The sequence below is a fragment of the Mustela erminea genome, chromosome 15 (assembly GCF_009829155.1).
Source record: "Mustela erminea isolate mMusErm1 chromosome 15, mMusErm1.Pri, whole genome shotgun sequence".
Classification (NCBI taxonomy): Eukaryota; Metazoa; Chordata; class Mammalia; order Carnivora; family Mustelidae; genus Mustela; species Mustela erminea.
Genome location: NC_045628.1, coordinates 84,994,967 through 85,016,643, shown reverse-complemented (window position 1 = coordinate 85,016,643; position 21,677 = coordinate 84,994,967). Strand labels below are relative to the sequence as shown.

Below are 21,677 nucleotides of genomic sequence, written 5' to 3'. Positions count from 1 at the left end.
CTGTTTGTACTGTGTTTTTCCATTTTACCCCCATCCTTATAAATATTATCTGAACTATAATATTTTGTGTTGTCTGCTACCTGTACAAATTAGAATTTTTTTTAGTTATTTATAGTGTTATCATTTAACATTTTATAATTGTTTTAAGAATTCTAATATAAATTTATTTTATTTTCCCTTTCTCATCACTCTTACCTTCATCAGTTTATTAACTTACTTTGCCACATATTTTTGTCATCAGCAACACCTGATCATTATTTTTTGTTTAAATAAGGGAGCAGTGATGGATGAATGCATGGACGGATGGATGGATGGACAGACAGGTGGACCTGCTGAACATTGCTTTCTTGATCAGTGTTCATCTTTGGCCATTCTTTCTTTTCACCTTTTTTGAGGGTGTGGAATATCTAATAAAATGGTTTACAAGACGTAGTACTAACAGTAGATTGCTCTTGAACTAAAACTTGGTAGTGGCTATTGGTAAGTCACTCAGTAGCTGAGTCCTATAAGAAAGGTGATAACCAGATTATTTTAACACTTTGATGCCTAGAAAATTTAGTTTGCTATTTTGTTGTTGCTTTCTCAAGAGTATTTAAACCAGTTATTCTCGGAGACCTGTTGGCACCAAGTGATGATTTTTAGTGACTAACTCCCTCCTTAAATCATAGCAGGAAAAATGTTGAAGGCCTAGTAAGAATAAAGAAATGATAGAAAATGAGGAAAGAAATCATAACCAAGTATAGAAAATAAAGTTACATAGGGAATAAAGATCCTGCCTCGATTAAATTTTTATAATACTAGATAAAATTGAGTTCCTTTCTATCCTCTCCACGTTAGTGCTACCTGGCTTTTGTAGTCTTGGTGTTGCTTTTATTTACATGGAGGTTAAATGTTGGAAGGAGTTAAGAAACACTGTCTATCAAACTGAATGAGAGTAGAGCGTTTCACTTAGGCGATTGAGAATTCTGGGGCCTCTTTTTCTCATTTCATGGTTAGTAGTTGTGTTTTCTTTGCTGCTGTTTTTCCTCTTGTAAGTTATATATCCAAGATGGAGCAATTTTCCATTGATTGCCTTATTACTTGGGTTGCTTCCTAGATTCTTTCACCTTCCTTGTGTTGGTCTTCAGCTATCTTTGCCACATGTTGGATAGATGGATTAGACCCAGTCTGTGTCCTCCGTAGTAACAGAGGGGAAAAGGTGCTCTCCTGGGAATTACAGCTGTTTGTGTTTGGCTGGTTTCTGAAAAGTAGCTCTGTCTATTGTAGGTTTGGGGCCAGGAGAAATGACTGAATAATCCTAACCTGGCTCCATTCAAGGGAACCAACTCAGGCTAAAGTTTAGCAGCACATTTTATGATGGTCCCACATTGAATACTTTATCCATAAGAAGTCTGTTACTGTTAGCGGCATTAGGAATGTGATTGAGTCTCCTTGACTATACTCAACAAAGAATATTTCTTTTTGAGTGAAACTGATGTTAATGTCATATTTCTCATCTTTTTGTAGTTTACCCATGTTGTATCTTCCACTGTTTTTTTCCTATGTTTCCAGTTCCCTTAGCAACACCAGAGAGCCATCTTCTTGTTCTAGTGATACTTTTACAATTTCACTGAGTAATTTTGGGGTAGTTAATGGTATTGAATTATGTGGAGTTTTTTCTAAATATAGCAGTGAATTAGTTAAATTAGCTGTTTATGGCCTATAGAAAATGTATCCCCAAGGACTATCAATCACATTAACTAGGTAAATGATTTAACTTTGTTTCTGTAAAAGTGGCTTGTTTATTTCTTAAATTTGTTCTTGAGGTGGTTGTCATATACTTACCAAGGTTCCCATTGTGCATTTAGAACAAAGTGCATCAGTTCTGCAGCAAAACTTGTTCAGATGACTATAAGAAGTTGCATTGCATAGTTACATATTGCGAATACTGTCAAGAGGAGAAGACTCTTCATGAAACAGTAAATTTCTCTGGCGTTAAGAGACCTTTCTGTAGTGAAGGCAAGTGTATATACAGTGTTGTTCATAATTTTTATTAATATTTAATGTTAATTTTTTGCCAAAATATTTTCAAAATACATAACTACATATGTCCAGAGTAGCTGTACAATTTTAGTGTAGCCAGACAAAAAAAAAATTGAATTTGATTTTTTTCCTGACTTGTTTTGTTATTTTAATTTGTAAATCTCTGGGCCTCAAGGTGTTTTATCTCTAAAAATTTAATAATCTTTTTTCCCATTAAAAAGAATGTTTGAAAATAAAAGTATTATAATATGTCATTTCTAAACATAGAGATTGTTATCTAAAAGTTGATTTTCCAAGTGAATTAGAATTATTTTCCACTGGGTTCATTTCCTTGCCCAGCCCTGTGCCTAGCCTACAAAGGTTTTCAGTATACCAGAAAGAAAATCGTAAGTGTGGCATTACTACAATGGGAAAATAGTTTTAGAGTTTTAATTTGGGGCCAGGCAAACACTGGCTGTTGTTATTGTATATTTAAGAATTCTTTACATCTTTTCATCTACACTTTTGCTGCTCTGGTACTAGGCAGCTGATTATAGAAATGAACACCTGTTCTTATTCTAATTCTCCAGAGATAGGTACCAGGATTTTAACTATGGGTTTGGGGCTCTTGTTGTGATTACTTTTCCCCAACTGTCACACTCTTGGTCTAAGCTGACTTTAAGTTTCTATTTCTTTGGCCTCAGGCACTGAACTCTCCCAGCTTTTCTATCCCGCTATCCTCATCTGTTGTTTTCCTGTTAGTCGTTGTCGTCACACACACACCCACACACCCCCCCTCCCCCCCGCCCACCGCCCACTCCCCATTCACTTTTTATATGGATTTCTGCTGCTGGTTAAGGGCAAGAAAAAGGTTGAAAAATCCTAAATGCCGGCAGTATTGAATGACCAAAAACTCAAGATTATCAGTCCATTCAGTTAATGCCTTTGTCTAATACATTATACATTTCACATATAAGGTTATGTATATGAGAGGGTACTGCTTATAAAACAAGGCATTCCTGTTTTTGTAGGTTTAATTGAGTACATTTTACCTGATGCGAAAGATAACCATGTTTCCTGTTAAGGTCATAGCTGTGATGAAAAGTGACATAGTGTTTCATTGAAAAGATTGATTCTCAGTTAATTTAACTCCACACCTGAATTTTTATGCAGTGAGAATCTTTGTGATTCATAAGACTGAAAATATTGGTATTGATGGCTGACATAACTCCATGATCTTGCGCCATTTAGATTATATGGATTTTACTAAAATGAATAGACAAGTAGCAGCAAATAAAGAATTGACATATAAGAATATAATTTTCAGTTGGAAGGAGTTACGTCTTGAGGCAGTAAAAGCTTAAAAAGGATGTATGTCTTTTTCCTGTTTAGTAATATATTTTGTGTTTTCTCTAACTATTCCTGGTTCTCTCCTGGAACTTGGCAGAGATAATAAAACATGTAATATCCCTAGTACTACTATCAAAATCTAATTAGAAAGAAAAAGCTTTAATAAAGATAAAAGGTAAAATATGAAAAAGGTTTTTAAATGTATTTCATGATAACAGAAAAGAAGTCAGAGGACAGTACTTAAATAATTGCCAAAAAAGTGATAGAAAACAGTTACAGTTTGAGTTCACAGATAGGAAAGGTTATTTAAAAACTAGGTTCAGTAGGGTTTGCAGAGGAGGTACAATTTGAACTCCTTATTAATGAGTGGGTAGGATTGCAGTAGATACGAGTGCAAGGTCATTCTTATGTGGCACAGCATGAGTAAAAATATGGAAGCTTATATAATTTATAGAGATAGTGTAGAGATTAAGGTTGATATGTAAAAACACTTAATGCATTCATTATAGTAGATAAAATAAATATTCTATTAAAAGAATGACAACAACATTTTCTCTGAGCATGTCAATAAACCCAATAAACAAGTTTTACTTCCCTGAAGGTCCATGTACGACAGAGAAAGATAAGGCTAGAAAATTTGGCTAAAATGCCTACTTATTTGAGAACATCTTCAAGTTTTACTTAGTGCTTCTCAACAGTCTACAGTTTCATTTCTCTAATCTTTATTTGTGGTGTGTTTACTGTTTGATACTTTGGCAAGATTATATTTAAATAGAGCAAACAAGAGTTATGAGATGTTACTAGATTTGAAAGTCTTAGTGCATTATTTGAACACACATGAGATCTAATAAAATATTCCATGTTGTGTTCCAGTATTTACAGGTTGCTGATAATAGTAGATTTCAGTTTTGATCAGGAAAAGAGAACTTTATATGTGAACTTAGAGACACTTCATAAAGCTAATGATTAGTTTGACTTTTATAAGCTGTTTCTCACTTCAAAGATAGTTTTTGATATTTTTTTGTTTTAATATTAAAACCTTGTATTTTTCAGGCTGCAAACTATTGTATAAACAGGATTTTGCACGACGTTTAGGATTGAGATGTGTTACTTGCAACTATTGCTCTCAACTCTGTAAGAAGGGAGCAACTAAGGAACTTGATGGTGTTGTGAGAGATTTCTGTAGTGAAGACTGCTGTAAGAAATTTCAGGATTGGTATTACAAGGCGAGTAACTAAAATTTTTTATTATAGCAACTGCTTTATCCAGTCTTTAATAAAATATTATAGGTACTATCATTATAAATACGATAACTTATTTAGTTTTAAAATGTACATACATGAAGCCCTGTCCAAATTATAGAATTTATTAAAATTTTTGTCATTTCAGAAGTTTTTCTGTACAACTTGAAGTAGTATTTTTACCTGTTTTATAACTTAGCTGTTACCCAAAACTGGATATATCTTTATTTTCAGCAATATAGTTGAACAAGATGGATTATTTTTTAAAATTTATGTATTTATTTCACCAAATAGAAATAGACCACTTTATCAGTGTTGAACATTAGCAGGTAATTGTTTAGACACTCGGGTTTTGTTTTAAACACTGTGTTCTTTTTTATCTTTACAATTATGGATCTTTGGAGAGTTTCAAATTGAAAAGACTTTATGGATAGAGACCAAAAATATTTAATTTGAAAATAAATAAAGTGTGTGTATGTTTATGTTTCTTATTATAATCTACTTTTAGAAAAGATAAATCACTGTTTTTTCTTTGCATTGTTTTTTTTAAAGGATAAGAAAAATTAGTGTAAATTTGGGCTTTGTTTGGTCAGATATTACTCAAGAAAAAGTTATTAGTTCATATGCCCATAACATGGAAAACCATTTTATGTTAAAACTTCATGGGCGCCTGGGTGGCTCAGTGGGTTAAACCGCTGCCTTCGGCTCAGGTCATGATCTCAGGGTCCTGGGATCGAGTCCCGCATAGGGCTCTCTGCTCAGCAGGGAGCCTGCTTCCTCCTCTCTCTCTCTCTGCCTGCCTCTCTGCCTGTTTGTGATCTCTGTCTGTCAAATAAATAAATAAAATCTTTAAAAAAAAAAAAAAACTTCATTATGCTTGTACTTCTAAAGCATGTGAAGACGACATCATCCTAACTTTAAAACGGAAATATTGCTAAAATGAAACAAAAGGGTAAAATGGTTGAAATATGTAGAATATTATTTAGTTCACTTAATGAAAGTGATTAGTGTTAATATTATTTAGGAGAATTTTGAGAATTCTTGGTGTAGGTCTTGAATGTCTACAGCTCCACATATCAAGTAACATTTTTTAAATTACAAGGAAGATGCTTTCCAACTTTAAGGAGGTTGTAGAGGCTAAGAGTTTTAGTGCAGTTCTAAAATTACTTCATTATTTTACTGTTGATTCTGAGTAATTTGTCTTTACCATTAGGGGCGCCTGGGTGGCTCATTTGGTTAAGCATCCAGCTCTTTATTTCAGCTCAGGTGAAGGATCTCAGTGTCCAGAGGCTCCAAACTCAGCACTGGAGTCAGCTTGAGATTCTTTCTGTCATCTCCTTCTGCCCCTCCCCTGCTCAAGTTCTCTGTCTCTAAAATTAAAAAGTTAAAAAAAAAACTTAAAATTGAGGTTCAAATTTTAGAAACACACAGGACAAACATACTAACACCCTCTAACATGCATTTGTTTTAGTCTAATCAACCTTTTGTTCTATTGAAGACAGTGACAATTTCGGGAAATCATTCAAAATGTATTTGAATAGCTTTAAAAGCTCAGTTTTGTTTAATACATACACTCTCCCCCGTTGGGGAAGTTTTATTTTTGAACGTTTGTTTTGGATTCAAAACAGTAAAGGTATTTAGTGGCTACATTATAAAGATGGGAAAATTTCCATTTTATTCTTACTATCGGTTGCCCTTTTGATAATTTATTTTATAGTTTGAGAGACAAAAATTGTTAACCATATGATAAGTATGACTTTTCTGTCATTTTGTTGTACAGAGTCATGTCTCATTATGTAATTGTGAATCCAAACCTTTAATATTTTAAAAACCTTTTTGGACGGTTTTGTTTTTTTCCACAGAACATTGAATGTACTTCTCTTTCTTTGAATGAATTCTTCTTGTTTTCTTTTTTTTTTCTTTTATATTACTTAAAATAGAGAGGTCTTTTGGGTTTTTTTGTTTGTTTGTTCTTTTTTGGGGAAGCATAGAAGTGTGCTTTGGCAAAAGACCACATTATTCTAGATGTTGCCATTTTGTTCCATTTTGCTATTTTTTTGTAAAGGATACTGGTGTCTAATGTTTTTATTTATGCAGTGTTTCAATGATGAAATTTTGATGAGGCAGTGCATTTCAGAAATGTATACCAACATGTTACTTAAATAACCAGTTGTAATTATGTGTTGGTTTAAAGTCAATGTTTTGTACAGTAAACACATTTTTATTATTATTCCTTATTTTAAACCCAATAGATGTTTGTATAATACGCACAGTAGCATTATTACATACTATACTAACCTGAGGAGTAAAAGTAAGAGCCTTTTTATCATAATGGTAGGAACTTATAAAGCAAGTAATGATGATTTTTCTATGAGCCATAGGAATACCACCATTGGGATGAAGAGTTGACCCTCCTTATTCATCATGGGCTTCTCTGTGGTGGCAACCAATACGATTTATAATCAAGGAATAACTTTGTTCTGTGTGCTTTCTACTTGAGTCAAATTGTATATTCTTTTCTTTCTTTCTTTCTTTTTTTTTTTTTTTTAAGATTTTATTTATTTATTTGACAGAGAGAGATGCACAAGTAGGCAGAGCAGCAGATGGTGGTTGGGGGTGGGGGTGGGGGAGAAGGCTCCCTGCTGAGCAGAGAGCCTCATGCAGGGCTCCATCCCAGGACTCTGAGATCATGACCTGAGCAGAAGGCAGAGGCTTACCACTGAGCCACTCAGGCGCCCCAGATTGTATATTCTTTTTTTTTTTTTTTCCAGATTGTATATTCTTATTCCTCTCATCAGTCTCTTCTCTTTACTGCTACCATCCTGTCATCATCTTGAAAATGTAGTAACTTGTGTCCCAAACCAAATTACAAATTTTTTTTTTTACCTTTCCTCTTGTACTTTTTAAATTTAAAAACTCAAAAGTTGTAGATTTCGGTTCATTATAAATGTGACCTTTAGCAGTCAGTCCAGCTTTTATTAGAAAAATAATCTTCTTAGATTTGCATTTTAATAATTAGGTTTATGACTCATTTTAATTTTCGTGAGGGGTTAATTTTAGTAAGGGTGTAAAGCCTTTGTCTAAATTCTTTTTCTTTTCTCTCTCTCTCTCTCTTTTTTTTGCATGTGGATGTCCATTTGTCCCAGCACCCAGTCTGTCTTTGTTTTGTGTTGCTTCTGCTCCTTTGTCAGAGATGTGTAGGTCTCTTTCTGGGCTTTCTATTCTGTTCCACTGAAATGTTTGCCAGCACACGTCTTTTTTTTTTTTTTTTTTTAAGATTTATTTGTTTACTTATTTGTATGGGAGAGAGAGAGCACGAGCGCGGGTGGACGGGCAGGCTGGGCGGACGATTGAATGCCCCCGGGGAATCAGGGGAGTGGCAGGCAGAGGGAGAAGCAGACTACCCGCTGAGCAAGGAGCCAGATGTGGGCGTGATCCTAGAATGCTCAGATCATGATCTGAGCGAAGGCAGTCGCTTAACTGTCTGAACCACCCAGGCGTCCCAGAAAAATAAAACAGTGCCTCATCAGGGAAACTTGAAAAACAATAGGTAGCCAGTTGTTAATTTCACCATTAGTCATGAGCTTTTGCTTCCTAACCAGAGGAGCACATACATTGTTTTTTTCTACACTCGTATCTTTGTGCCTCAATTTCAGAGACTAACCGTAGTATAAATAACTTTACATTTTTATTTATTTAAATTAAATTTAAATATTTATAATTGTACTTCAACATTTTTAGCTTTTATTTCTTTTACTTGACAAGATGTTTTTGAATCATCTCTGTTTTTTGGTTTGTATAAGGGTTTGTGTTTGGATTTAAATAGAGGTTTATTAAATACTGTCTCTTCTAAATTGGAATACGAAATCTGTTGAAATAAATGCAACCAGAAGAATGTTGAGAATAAAGTTAATGTTTTTTTTCTTCTCCCAAATTGTTCTTCAGAAAGAAGTAGATTTTACTATTCCTCAAAGTAAATGTTTCCAGGCATAATGTGATACCATGTGGGAGGATAGTTCTTTTGATCTCTGTAAGTTTGAAAATTTAGGAGGAAAAGGGGTTAGTATTATAATGAAATAATAGCTAGGCATTTGATAATGTGAAGTTAATTCAAAAGACCTGTTTCTCCAGAATACTTCATAGTAATTCTTCATAGAACTAATAATCTTTTCTTGAATGTTATTACTTCAAATTATAGTTTTTTTTGTTTTGTTTTTAAAGATTTTATTTATTTATTTGTCAGAGAGAGTGAGCACAGGCTGACAGAGTGGCAGGCAGAGTCAGAGGGAAAAACAGGCTCCCTGCTGAGCAAGGAGCCCGATGTGACTCGAACCCAGGATGCTGGGATCATGATCTGAGCTGAAGGCAGCCGCTTAACCAATTGAGCCACCCAGGCATCCCAAATTATAGTTTTTTAACATGGGTTTTTTTTTTTTTTTTTAAAGATTTTATTTATTTATTTGTAAGAGAGAGAGAGAGTGAGAGCGAGCACAGGCAGACAGAGTGGAAGGCAGAGTCAGAGGGAGAAGCAGGCTTCCTGCGGAGCAAGGAGCCCGATGTGGGACTCGATCCCAGGACGCTGGGATCATGACCTGAGCCGAAGGCAGCTGCTTAACCAACTGAGCCACCCAGGCGTCCCTTAACATGGGTTTTGATTTGCTCTACAAACCAGTAGTGAATTGCAGGCAGCATTCTTTAATATAAATGCCCTATAATAGTATGAAAGTATGATTTGTGGGGCTTAATCAAATTAATACTTAAGTTTTAGTAAATCTTAGTCGTTAAAGGATAGCTGAATAAAAAATACTGGGTTTTTAAGTTTTCTCTTTTTTTGTGAAAAAATTGCTAGAAATAGTGATTTAAAAAAATTCTTTGTTTCTGAAATAATTTTAGAAAAGGAATGTCTATTATTCTTGCTTTAAATGTGCTTTTTGGGTAACTGAAGAATTCCTGTCAGTTGAATGCTTTGCCTAATCTTTTCAGTGCATTTTTCTTAAGGGAATAACTATACTTAGATAGTAGGAAGTTATAAATAATTAATTTTTAAATGACTGTAAAATCCTGTTTCATTCATATTCATGGATTCCCCTCCTCACAATTAGGTCTGATTGGTGAAATGGGAGACAAGTAGATGGGCAGGTTAAAGGATATAATATATTTATCAACCAAAAGTGGGAATTTGAAACTGCCAAATAATAAGGAACTACATCACTATAGGCTGAATGACCTATTACAAATTATTGAAGGAGAGATTTCCTGTATTAGCTGAGATGCTGCATCAGGAGTTTTGAATTAAGAATTTAGTACCTGCATATTATTTAGGGTTTTTGAACTGGTGACTGCTATCTACTCCACCCCACCCCTCCAGTAACAGACAGTCCCTTGTTTTTCATAGTGATAAGAAGACCACTAAGTAGATGATGAAGTGTGTGGTAGCTTTTAAACCAGCAACTTCAGGCATATATCAGTTTTTTTTTTTTAAAGAAGATTTATTTAGGAGAGTGAGCAAGAGAGTGTGTATTTTCTACTTGGGGTGGTTAGGGTGGGGAGGTTGGAGCAGAGAGGGAGAGAATCTCTAGGAGACTCTGCCCCAACCAGAGTCCATCTGAGGACTCTGATGCGTGAGATCACCTGAGCCGAATGCTCATTTGACGGAGCCACCCAGGCACCCTGTGCTTTGGTTGTTATGCTGTAGAAATGTTAAGCTTTTCTAAGAGTTCTCTCCTGTGGTTGGGTGGAAGTGATTTTGGTAAGGAATCATGGTCATTTTTAATGATGTTTTCCAATTAGCCATTGTATTTTAAGCTCAGTTCCAAACACTTTACCCAGAATTTGCATGAGTTGCTATAAAAGAAAAAACCAAATGGAAAAGAGGTTTACAACTTTTAAAACGTTGATTATGGCATTGAACTTGGAGTTAGTATTGAGTACTGTTACAACCTTCCATTTGAAAAAAATATATACATATTTACATAAATACATTTGCTAATTGGTTATTACTTTTGCTCCTTGGGTACAGAGAAATCATGTATATTTGTTTTGAACCTTCTGGAAGAAAACAAATATTGTTACTACAAAATAATTATAAAATAATGAAGTGATTTCATTGTTCAGATTCTTTGAGTAGAATGTACTTGGCTTCATGTCTTTGGCCTTCTAAATTACTGTGTAAATGGAAGTATTTTAAGAATTAGAATAGTATATGTAGTGATTTGAATACATTTTATACAAATTGATTTTGGTTTTAGATGTTACATTGAGAAACTTCTTGCAGCATTTTACTTCTACTGGGATTTTTATTCTCTAGTTATTTATATTAACTCATTTGGCTTTCCTTTGTCTTTATAACTTGATAAACTAAATAAAGCCCAGTTTTTTATTTGGATTGTCTCCTTGCAATCCTGTCTCTGCATTTTCAATGTTTGACCTTAGACAAGTCACTTAGGATTACAGAGAGTAGATATAACATGCTGGGCTTTTATTTTTCAGGTTCTCAATGAATGAGAGGTAACTGGGCTACAACTTCACTTTTACTACATTCTTGTACTGTTTAGACTCAATAATTAGAATGTTAAGCTTTTGATTTCTTTCTTTGTGCTTTGTCTTTGAGTATAGAGTATAAAAAGGGAACCAAACATTGAAACTTTGAATACCTGAAGGTTATTTTAAAGAACACTTTTTGGGTGGTGACCAGAACCTTTTTCATTATTGAGTAAAATACGACCTAGTTGATAATAAGTGCTAATGTTACTGAAGTTACCACATAATATTACCAGCAGTATAAAATTTGAGCTCACAGTTTTTGGACAAGAGATGTGATATTGGCATCACTTAATAGTCATAATCTATATTACAAATCTTCATTCATTTAACATTTATTCAGCAGGAGAAATACCTGACCTGGAGAAAAAAAAGAGCCTGTGTTCTAACCTTGGGGTATGTTTGTTATATAAGACCTGTTTATCAACACAATCATTTGTTAATATTCCTGACTAGGGATTTTAACATAGTATTTATTCATAGAACTCCTATTGAGAAATAAAGTGAGAGAATTCAAAACCTACAGTATAGAACTATAGATTATTTAGGTAATGAGGAAAGGCTACATGATTATTAGGAATTCAATATGTATTGCTTTATCAAAACTTCTAAGTTGTTAAATGAAAGAGTAATTTAAAAAATACAGTAACTTATTTCTTCTCTAACTGGATCAAACACTTAAATATGAAAAGAACTGTATTTGGAATTAATCGTTAATATGATTTGGTCCACACATTGATCAAATTGTTAAGAAATAGTGAAAATGGGTAAAATCGAGGGGACATGGATGGGTTCACTAAAAAATGAAAATCTGTCCCTGCATTATTATGGATTCACCATCATAAAGTTTACTGTTTTACATATGAATTTTACATGTTGGGGCTGATGGTTGACTTAAAATACAACTTTTTTAATTAATTAAAGACTTGAGTATTTTAATACTTGAACTTTAAGTTCTTGTTAATAGTTAAATCTACATATTCAATAAAGCTCTTTAAATTTATTAAACTGTTGAAAATACTTCAGCTTCCATGATTTTCTCGTAAGAGCTTGCTTCAAAAATTTTCTGGTCTTAAACAACTACTTCTTTTTTTTTTCTTTTAAGATTTTATTTATTTATTTGACAGAGATCACAAGTAGGCAGAGAGGCAGGGAGAGAGAAAGAGCAGGGCCGGGGGGTGGGGGGAGGCGCTGGGGGAAGCAGACTCCCTGCCGAGCAGGGAGCCCGATGTGGGGCTCTGTCCCAGGGCCTGGGATCTTGACCTGAGCCGAAGGCAGAGGCTTAACCCACTAAGCCACTCATGTGCCCCTGGTCTTATACAACTTCTTTAAATTGATTTATCTTTAGCTATCAGTTGAACACAGGAAATCTGTTTATTAATTAGAGATTTTCAGTGTAATCTGATTGTAGGAAACTTCTACCAGTATATCAGGGTTCTCAAAATTATTTAAAAATATTAAATTGTATTGTACCAGTTTGGTCTACCAGTGTTCACTTTTTTTGGTTATCCCATCTTTGTAATGCTGGTCTTTAACTGCTGGTAAGTATAGAAAGGGATTTTGACAATTACTAAATTGCTGCAATTTTTTTTCACTTTTATTGTGGATTTTTACTTTATGTTTATGATTTTATTATTTTTGTCAGAAACTTTTATCATGTTTGGCACAATCACTGATAAACTTTAAGAAATCTTTTAAAGGACATGTCTGACTTTTAAATTTTCTAATTTGAAATGTCTGATGACTTCCTTTTTTTATTAAGGCTGCAAGGTGTGACTGTTGTAAATCTCAAGGAACACTTAAAGAGAGAGTGCAGTGGCGTGGAGAAATGAAACATTTCTGTGATCAACACTGCTTACTCCGTTTCTATTGTCAGCAAAATGAGCCCAACATGACAACTCAGAAAGGACCTGAAAACTTACATTATGGTATGTAATAATTTAGGTAATAACTTGAAAAACCTGTATAGTAGTGTTTAGTTTCTTAGATCTGAATTTTATTCATGATAGTGAATAGTTGATTTTGGATATAGTTTAAAGGCAACTTCCATAGTTTGGGTGGAAGTGCCCTATATATGATGTTTCTGTAGATGGATTTTTTTTTATTCTCTTTTAAAAATTTAGTGCTTGTTGAAAAAAAGGGCAATTTTAAATGAAGAGCATTTTAGTAAATGGTATGTGCCGGGAGTAGTTGGGAGTAACAGTGAAAACCTTTTAGGAATTGTGACTTAATTAAGAGTTAAGCATAAGAACATAGTATTGACCCCCCAAAATGAGTATTTTCTGAGGACAAAATGGGAAAAGAGTTCCACTTATTTAGCTTTGTATTTTAGCTCTCAAATTTGATAATCTTTACTTAAAAGAGCTTACAATGTTTTCTTCATTAACTGTTTTAAAAAACCAGTACTATTTAATGAGAAATACAGATTTAGAACATTCTGAAGAAAGTGATACTTGTCTTATTTTAAATTTGTTTGTTTTTAGATCAGGGTTGTCAGACGTCCCGAACCAAAATGACAGTAAGTATTGCTTAAGTAAAGTGTTAGATTGATTTTTGTAATGTGGGCATAAATTAACCGTCCAGTTTGATCATAATAAAAGATTTTTACTTTCCTCCATTGGGACAGTTGAAGTATTTAGGTGAATTATCTAGTATTAAAACAGATAGTTTGATATATGCTAAGGAATATAAAGGTGAATAGGAGATAGACATATTTTATTTGAATTGAAGTTCCTATCACCTTATTTTTTTTTTAAAGATTTTTTTATTTATTCATTTGAGAGAGAGATTGAGCATGAGCATGAGTCGGTGGGGTGGGGGGGGAGGAGTAGAGATACAAGCCACATGGGGCTCATTGTATCTGTTCCTGGTGACTGTGAAAAAGCTTCAGAACAGTTGAGTAGAAGGTTGGCAGATAGACACTGATGAAAAGTAGAAGGAATGTGCTAACGGCATGCATAACTATTCAGTAGGGCCAAACTTGAGCACCTTTGGTGGAATCATGGAAAATGAGGTAAAAGGATAGGCTGGGCCAGATTATTAATGGCTTTGAGTTTATGTTTCTCAAATAGGTATCTGAAGGTCTGTGTTGGGGGCCAGGATTTACAAGTTTTTAAATATGAGTAATAATTCTATAACGTGTCCTGTGGGTTTTTTTCTTTAGTCTCTGGTGTAATACATCACATTCTGCTTTTATGTTAGCATTTGAAGAATTTTTATAGGTTGAAAGTGTCCCTTTATCTGTAATGAATAAAGAGAAGCAGCAACGAATGTTTTGGTACATTTTGAGGCACAGTGAGCCTGTCTTCTTGTAGGTCAAGTAACAATAATCAGCAGTGTTGGAATACTGGTATTTCTGGCATCCTTACCAAGGAAGCTTTATAGGAGTCATTTCTTGGCATTATATTAAGTCTCTGAACTAGTTTTTATCCTGGTAAGAAAGAATAAATCAGTGGTTCTTAGGTCTGGCTACACATTTGAATCACCTGGGGAGTTTTCAGAAATTTCCAATGCCTAGGCTCCAACTCAGAAATTCTGTGTTTTTGGAAAGTTCTTCAGATGATTTTAATATGTAACCACAATTTAGAATCATTGACATAGATGAACAATTGGTGATCTACATTATTCTGTTCAGTTTTTATTTTTGATGTTAATAGTTAAGAATCCTAGGTAAGTAAGAGTGCATTCTCCTTTGCTTTCTCCCCCTATATGTCATACCCCCCCCCTTATGGAAATGTATTTAAAATCGGATAATTCAGAAATATTTTAAAGTATTCAGCTGAATTCATCTCATTTTAATACCAGACACTTACCCGTGATTGAAGAATATAAAGATGGTCACTCCATATTTTGTTAACTTTGTGTAGCTGTAAGGCAACTTACAACCTTGTTTCAAATATGTAAGCTTTTGACCAAGGCTTTAAGGCCCACATTCTGTCAGTATAATATCAAATCTTTTTTCCTCACATAGCAACTTGGAACCACATTGTATGACTAGGGGAGGGGTAAGTCAGTGTGCCACTGCAGTTATTGCCTTTTGTCTTATAAAAGCCCTCTCCCATCTTTTCCTTGTAAGCTTTTGAAATTTTTAAATTGCCAGCCTATAAACTTCAAAGGGTGAAAGCTTAGCTGTATAATTTTGGACAAGTCCCTTTACACAAGTTCTTTGTGTGAATTTCTTGTTTTTAAAATGGGATGAAGATAGTGCCTGTTTCAGTGTTATCACATAGTAAGTATTAAATGCATAGTAACTGCTACGTTCCAGACCTCATACAGGCAGTATGTATAGTAGTTTAGAATATAGGCCTTGGTGTTAGGTGAATTTACTTGAATCCTGACCTTAGAACTTTTAGCTTTATCATCTTTCCCGGGTTGTGTAACTTCTTCTTCTTCTTCTTCTTTTTTAAGATTTTATTTATTTGAGAGAGAGCATGAGAGGGGAGAGGTCGGAGGGAGAAGCAGACTCCCCGAGGAGCTGGGATCCCCAAGCGGGACTCCATCCCAGGACTCTGGGATCATGACCTGAGCCGAAGGCAGTTGCCTAACCAGCTGAGCCACCCAGGCGCCCCTGGGTTGTGAGCCTTAGTTTTCTCATCTGTAAAGTAGGAGTGATTAAAAGGCTTACCCTTACCTCTTGTAGTGTTAGGAGAATTAAATAACTCATTTCATAAGTTATGTAAATTTGGTGCTTCATGTAATGTCTTAGTCCATTTGAGCTGCTATAGCAATACCATAGTTGAGGTGGCTTACAAACAAATTATTTCTCACAGTTCTGAGGCTAGGAAGTCTAAAATCAAGTTGCAAGCAGTTAACAGTGTCTGGTGAGGGCCTGCTTCCAGGTTTATAAATAGTCATCTTTTCACTGTCTTCACATGGTGGAAAGGGGTGAGCATCTCTAAGATTTCTTTTTTGAGGGCATTAATCCCATTTATGAGGCCTCTGCTCTCATGATATAATCTCCATGTATTGGCCATACCTTCAGATACCATCACATTGAGTATTAGATTTCAACATGAATTTTGAGGGGTACACATTGTAGCACATAGTCTCTGGCATGAAGCAAGTAGTACTGAACAGATGGTAGCTTTTGTCATTATAATTTTATTTTGGGCCCTCCTTCAGTATTCTTTATAAATAGAAGGAGATCTTGCTTGTTGACAAGCAAAAAAGTATAAAGTATTATCAAGTGTAGGTCTTCACCAGGTGGCGTAGTTTAATTGACATGATGTAATGTTTCTAAATGACAGGAGGTAAAACATCGAGTAATCTACGATATATATGATTTTAGACCTCTTGTTCATATGTGGGGATTCTAGGGTATTTTCCATCTTGGACCAAGCTTACCTAGTCTTAGTATATAGTAGATACTCAATACCGATTTGTTAAATTATTCTTCCCATTTTACAGTTGAGGAAATTGAGACAGAAGTGACTGAGTCACTTGCCCGATGTTAGTTACACTTGCCCGATTTTACACACAGTTTTAGGACTAAGTTCTCTAGCTCCTTGTTCATAGCTCTTTTACTTAGCTGATTAATAATGTAGTTTGAAATCCTGATGAATCTAGAATAGTACCGGCTCCTTTGCCATATACATTATACAAATAATATACAAATGAGATATCTACCTGAAACAGTCTTAAAAAATTTCCACACCTTTAAATATGCACAGGTAAATTTATTAAACAGTAAGTGCCTTAAGTACAGTTGATCATCCTTCATATTTGCAAATTTTTACCTATTTTCTAAAATTGTAACCCCTAAATCAATACCCATGGCACTTTCAAAGAAATTTGCAGACATGTACAGGGTGGTGAAAAACGTGAGTCTCCTGAGGCATAGCACATCTTCTTGTTGAGGTGGAACAAGGCAAGGCTTTCCCTTTTTGTCTCACCTCATCCTATAAGCAGGTGTCCTTTTCATAGTCAATTAGTACCACCTTTTGCATATTTTGTCCTTTTTTTTTTTTTTTTTTTTGGGTGATTTTGCTTTTAAAAATCCACTGTTAATGCATAGTATTAAAAAGCCCTATCTGATGTTCCTAAACACAGGAAGGCTGCTCTGTGTCTTATGGAAGAAATAATGCCTATTAGGTAAGCTTCATTCAGTTGGCAGTGAGTTTAATGTTTGTGAATCAACAATATGATACACTTAAAAAAGGAATAAGAAATTAACCAGTCTGCAGATGAGGCAACTCCTGAGTACTGAAGTAAATTCTGTAGTACATGGTGAAGCTATGGAAAATAAGGAAGAGTGATTATATTTATGGATTCATGGACTTAGGACTAAAAAAAAAAAAAAAAAAGCGAAACGCCTCTTTACGAAGTTTTCAGCTTATATACAACGTGTATCAGGAAAATGTTAAACTTTTCTTGCCTTCTGCTGGCTAGCTCACACATTTCAAGCAAAATGGTATGAAAAATAATAAACTTGGATACGAGGTGGGTTCTGCTGATCAGGACCAGGATGCTTTGGAAGAATACCAGCTAAGTGTTAACACAGGTAAAAAAGATACACAGTCAAGAAGGTTTTCAGTGCTGATGGGACTGGCTTGCTTTAACAAGATCAGTGGCAAATGAATGTGTAGAATACAAGTGGTCTCCAAAGCCCCTGACTTTAAATCATTTAGAAACCATGCAACCTTGCTATTGTGTACCAGTGCCAAGGATAACTTCTATGGACCCTGCCTGGGCATAGAGCCCCAAATCCATGAAAACTCCAGGAAAAAAACTGAAGTGTATGCTAGTCTACTGGAGGTGGAACAAAAAAGCATGAATGGTATCTAAAATATTCTGTGATTGGTTCTCCAGTTGCTTTATCCTAGAAGTTGAACATTGTCTCCGCCATGAAAACCTTGCATTTGAAGTTTTTATTACTGGGTAATTTCCATTGCCTTGAATAATTCAAAAATGCCTGTCTCAGTGTAGTTCTCTTTATGCCCCCAAAAACTCTCTCTCTCATCCAACCCCTCAATCAGCGCATAATTAAAGCTTTTAAGACCTACTTCACGAGAAAGAGTTTGAGGCTCTCAGCATCAATAACAGCAACAAAAACCCCACCCTGAGAGATTATTGGAAGTTAGTCATCATCTGTAACATTATTTAGGACAGCATCAAGCAGGCTACCCTGAATAATTGTTGGGAAAATGTTTGACCAGGCTGTATGAAAAATTTCGAAGTTTTTTGAAGGTGTCACAGAAAATTAAAAAAAAAAAAAAGTATAAAAAACGTAATGTATATTACACCAAGTAAGTGAAGAAGGCTTTGGGACTGTGTAGGAAGATGTGGAGGAAGTTTGGTAGAGAAGGCAGTAGAGCCCATCGATTTGGCTAGAGGGCCAAAGAAGGTATCAGATTCAGTGATGAAAGTCAGTCCAAGACTCCTCTAACAATGGCCAAAATAATTGGAATACTGGAATGGAATATTCCAATATTCAAAATATTGAAATGGAATTCTGCCTTGGGAAGAATTGTCAGTGGCATGGAAGGATATGACTCTATGCTTGAACAAAGCCTCCAATTTGAGTACTACTGTGGTTACCTCTTTTATAAAGACGCTTAAAACATTAGAGGTGAAAAACCAAGCAGACAAGGCTGACATATTTTTGTGAAGTCAGTTTGGGAGGCAAAAGCACTGACATATTCAACAAATCATAAAAGCCAAACTCTTGAGGTAGAAACTGCCAGATGTTACCATGTCCCCCTCTTCTTCTCTTACTAAGTCACTGACTTCTTCCTATTCTGCAGAATAATTGCCATCAACCTTTCCCTTGGTTTTTATGGGCACGCCAAAGGTTGAGAGGTTTAACCACACAGTGCACTGCCCCATTGTACATCCTGCATGTCCACTAAGAGTAAGATGTTAATATTTTATAAAATGTACAATGTTTACTCTGTTTTGTCCCCAGAACTTTATTTACATTAGTGTACAATATACAGTATGTGTTAACAGGACTGAGTATTTGTACCATATAGTGTGTGTGTACTGTATCTGTACACATCTGAGTGAAAGAGTTAATAATCTAGTACACTGTGGTACACAAAAATGCTGTAATCATGTGTTACAAACACTGAGCATAATTATTTGTGACAAATATATATGAAATCGAGTGTTGGAACAGAAATACTGTTATGTATTGATGTGTTGATGAAAGTGTTGTGACCCAAGGCTTGTAGGAACCTAACCTTTTATTTCCTTTGGGAGTAATGGTTCTGTATTCACTGAATTGTTCATGGTGACTGTCTAGACATTAAGTACCCCAAATATTCTATATTCTGTACCTTTTTTCCAGTATCAATAGGTGGTACAGAGAAACCCCTATGTTTAGTCCCTTATAGATAGATCTTTAGCTTATTTTAGATTGATTGTGTGTTGCCCTGGAGGTGGGGGGGTGGTCAGTGTTCTCAACTGCAAATAATGCTGCAGTGTATGTGGTGAAAACATCTTAGAGACTATGATCTAGGACAGGTTTCTGAAATTGCAGTTGCTGGGATATAAAAAATAGTTTGAAGTTTGATAGTATTTATCGTAATTCTTTTTATCTTTTTTTTTTTAATCTTTTAAAATTTAGTAACATATATAAGGTGTTTATCCAATAGAGGGAACTGGTGTGTTGGCCATAACTAAGAACTTTGTCTTTCTTAAATAAATTTAAAGAACCTAATTATTTTCAAAAAATAGGCTAATATTGTATTTTTTACCTAAAAGTGAAAATTGTCTTATTTTAAAAAAAAATATCTACTGAAGGTCACACAGTTCTATAGAATGAATGATTTCTCCTGCTTTGTCAGTAGTTAGGACAGATTGACTTTGATCCTTTCAGGTTAAGACTATAGTAAACATAATGATAATAACATAATTTGTTTATAGTCTTAAACTTTTGTGTGTTCGCTCCACATGACCTAGAAACCAGATATTCATTAACACCAGGAAGTAATAAAAATTAGAGGCAAAAATAAAATGTTTCTTTTTGTTTCCTCTGTAGGGTTCAGCACCACCCCCCTCTCCAACACCTAACAAAGAAATGAAGAACAAAGCCGTTCTTTGCAAACCTTTAACAATGACAAAAGCTACTTACTGTAAACCTCATATGCAGACCAAATCTTGTCAGACAGGTAATTTTAGGAAAAAATTAAGTTACATGCTTCCCTATACTTACACCTCTCTTATTGAAAACGCATGCTTTTCTCAAATAGGCTACGGAATGTATCTGTTTAGTCACTTAGTCATTTTCTGTTGATTTTGCTTATCTAAGTTTAGACATTACCTTGAGAATACAGCATATTATTTAATACAATTAATGAAAATCAATCTCTGTTAAAGGCTCAGAGTATATATTATGTCATAAATGAAAAAGCACTTTATCCAAAATTTCCTTGGGGCTGAGATTCCCTCAAGGTACAGTAATCTCTGAAAAATCATCTCTGTAAATGTGACCTGTTTTGTTAACAATTCTGTTTCCTTGTCAGAATGAGATGGTATCATTCAATTATATGTTTTTATGAGATTTAAATGTATTCTAATTGTTTGATTAAGTAAATCTTTTTACAGGGAATATGAGTGGAAAATGATAGGCTGTCTGGATCTGCATAATGTTTCTAAGGGACATTTTCTTTGTATTAAGAAAAAGGCCTAAATTCTGTTTTTCTCTCTTCATTTAAACAGTTACTGTATTTAGTTTTGTTTTTACCCTACCTGATTTTGTGAAAACCAGAAATTTCTCTTAAAAAGGAAACGAGGCACTTAAATTCTTTTGTTACCAAATTGTTTGAACATTGAGTAATTATGTGTGTTACTTAACATTGCTCCATAAACACATTTTGTATTTTCAGATGATAATTGGAAGACGGAATATGTTCCAGTGCCTATCCCTGTGCCTGTGTATATCCCAGTACCTATGCACATGTACAGTCAGAATATTCCTGTTCCTACTACAGTTCCTGTTCCTGTAAGTTGGATTTTAACTTGATTTATTTATTTTTTTCCCATTTTGGGAGTTTATCAGGCAGTAGGTGGGAGAAGAATGTTGTAATTCCTACCTTAGTGAAGTAGTAGAACAGGGTTTGAGTCTTTGCCTTCACCAGTTAACTTAGGGTTTGGTTGAATCTGTCGATGTTTGCTTTGTGTTTAACAAGTGTATGTTCATCTTTAAAGGTGAAGTTCGGCAAATGTCTGTGTCTGCTTTATGCATATATATAGTGTTTTATGTTTGAGTTCATTTTAGAGAAAAATATTGGTGAAGTTGTAAGGTTTAAAAAACTGAAACATGGAATAGAATTTCATATGAATTATCATTACATTATTTTGTCCTAAATCACTTGCAGTAAAGACGCTGTGCCAGGGCTTGACTATCGTAGTCCCCTGGGGGACAGAGGTATCTCAAAAATTATTTTTCTTTAATTTTTATTTCAAAAAGTAGTTGCTTATTTTCTGGGCTTTCTTTGTTACAGTTGACAACTTAGTTTTGGTATGTGTTTTTTCCAAAGCTTTTATCCGGTGTGTTATTATAAAGAAGATCATGTGTCAGAATAATTTTTAATCTGGCAAATT

At 34.6% G+C, this 21,677-nt stretch overlaps 1 protein-coding gene across 4 annotated transcripts in view; it reads left to right on the top strand.

Annotated features, from left to right (window-relative positions):
- ZMYM2 (zinc finger MYM-type containing 2) overlaps positions 1–21,677 on the top strand; it is a 116,139-nt gene that overhangs the window by 67,022 nt on the left and 27,440 nt on the right. For all 4 annotated transcript variants that reach the window (XR_004279062.1, XM_032314311.1, XM_032314312.1 and 1 more), the window contains 6 exons: positions 1,848–1,998; positions 4,405–4,577; positions 12,895–13,060; positions 13,616–13,650; positions 20,113–20,242; positions 20,960–21,075. Coding sequence is in view for 3 of the 4 variants with exons in the window: in XM_032314311.1 (XP_032170202.1) it covers positions 1,848–1,998; positions 4,405–4,577; positions 12,895–13,060; positions 13,616–13,650; positions 20,113–20,242; positions 20,960–21,075 (771 nt within the window). In the remaining variant the exon portion in view is untranslated. The remainder of the gene's footprint in view (positions 1–1,847; positions 1,999–4,404; positions 4,578–12,894; positions 13,061–13,615; positions 13,651–20,112; positions 20,243–20,959; positions 21,076–21,677) is intronic.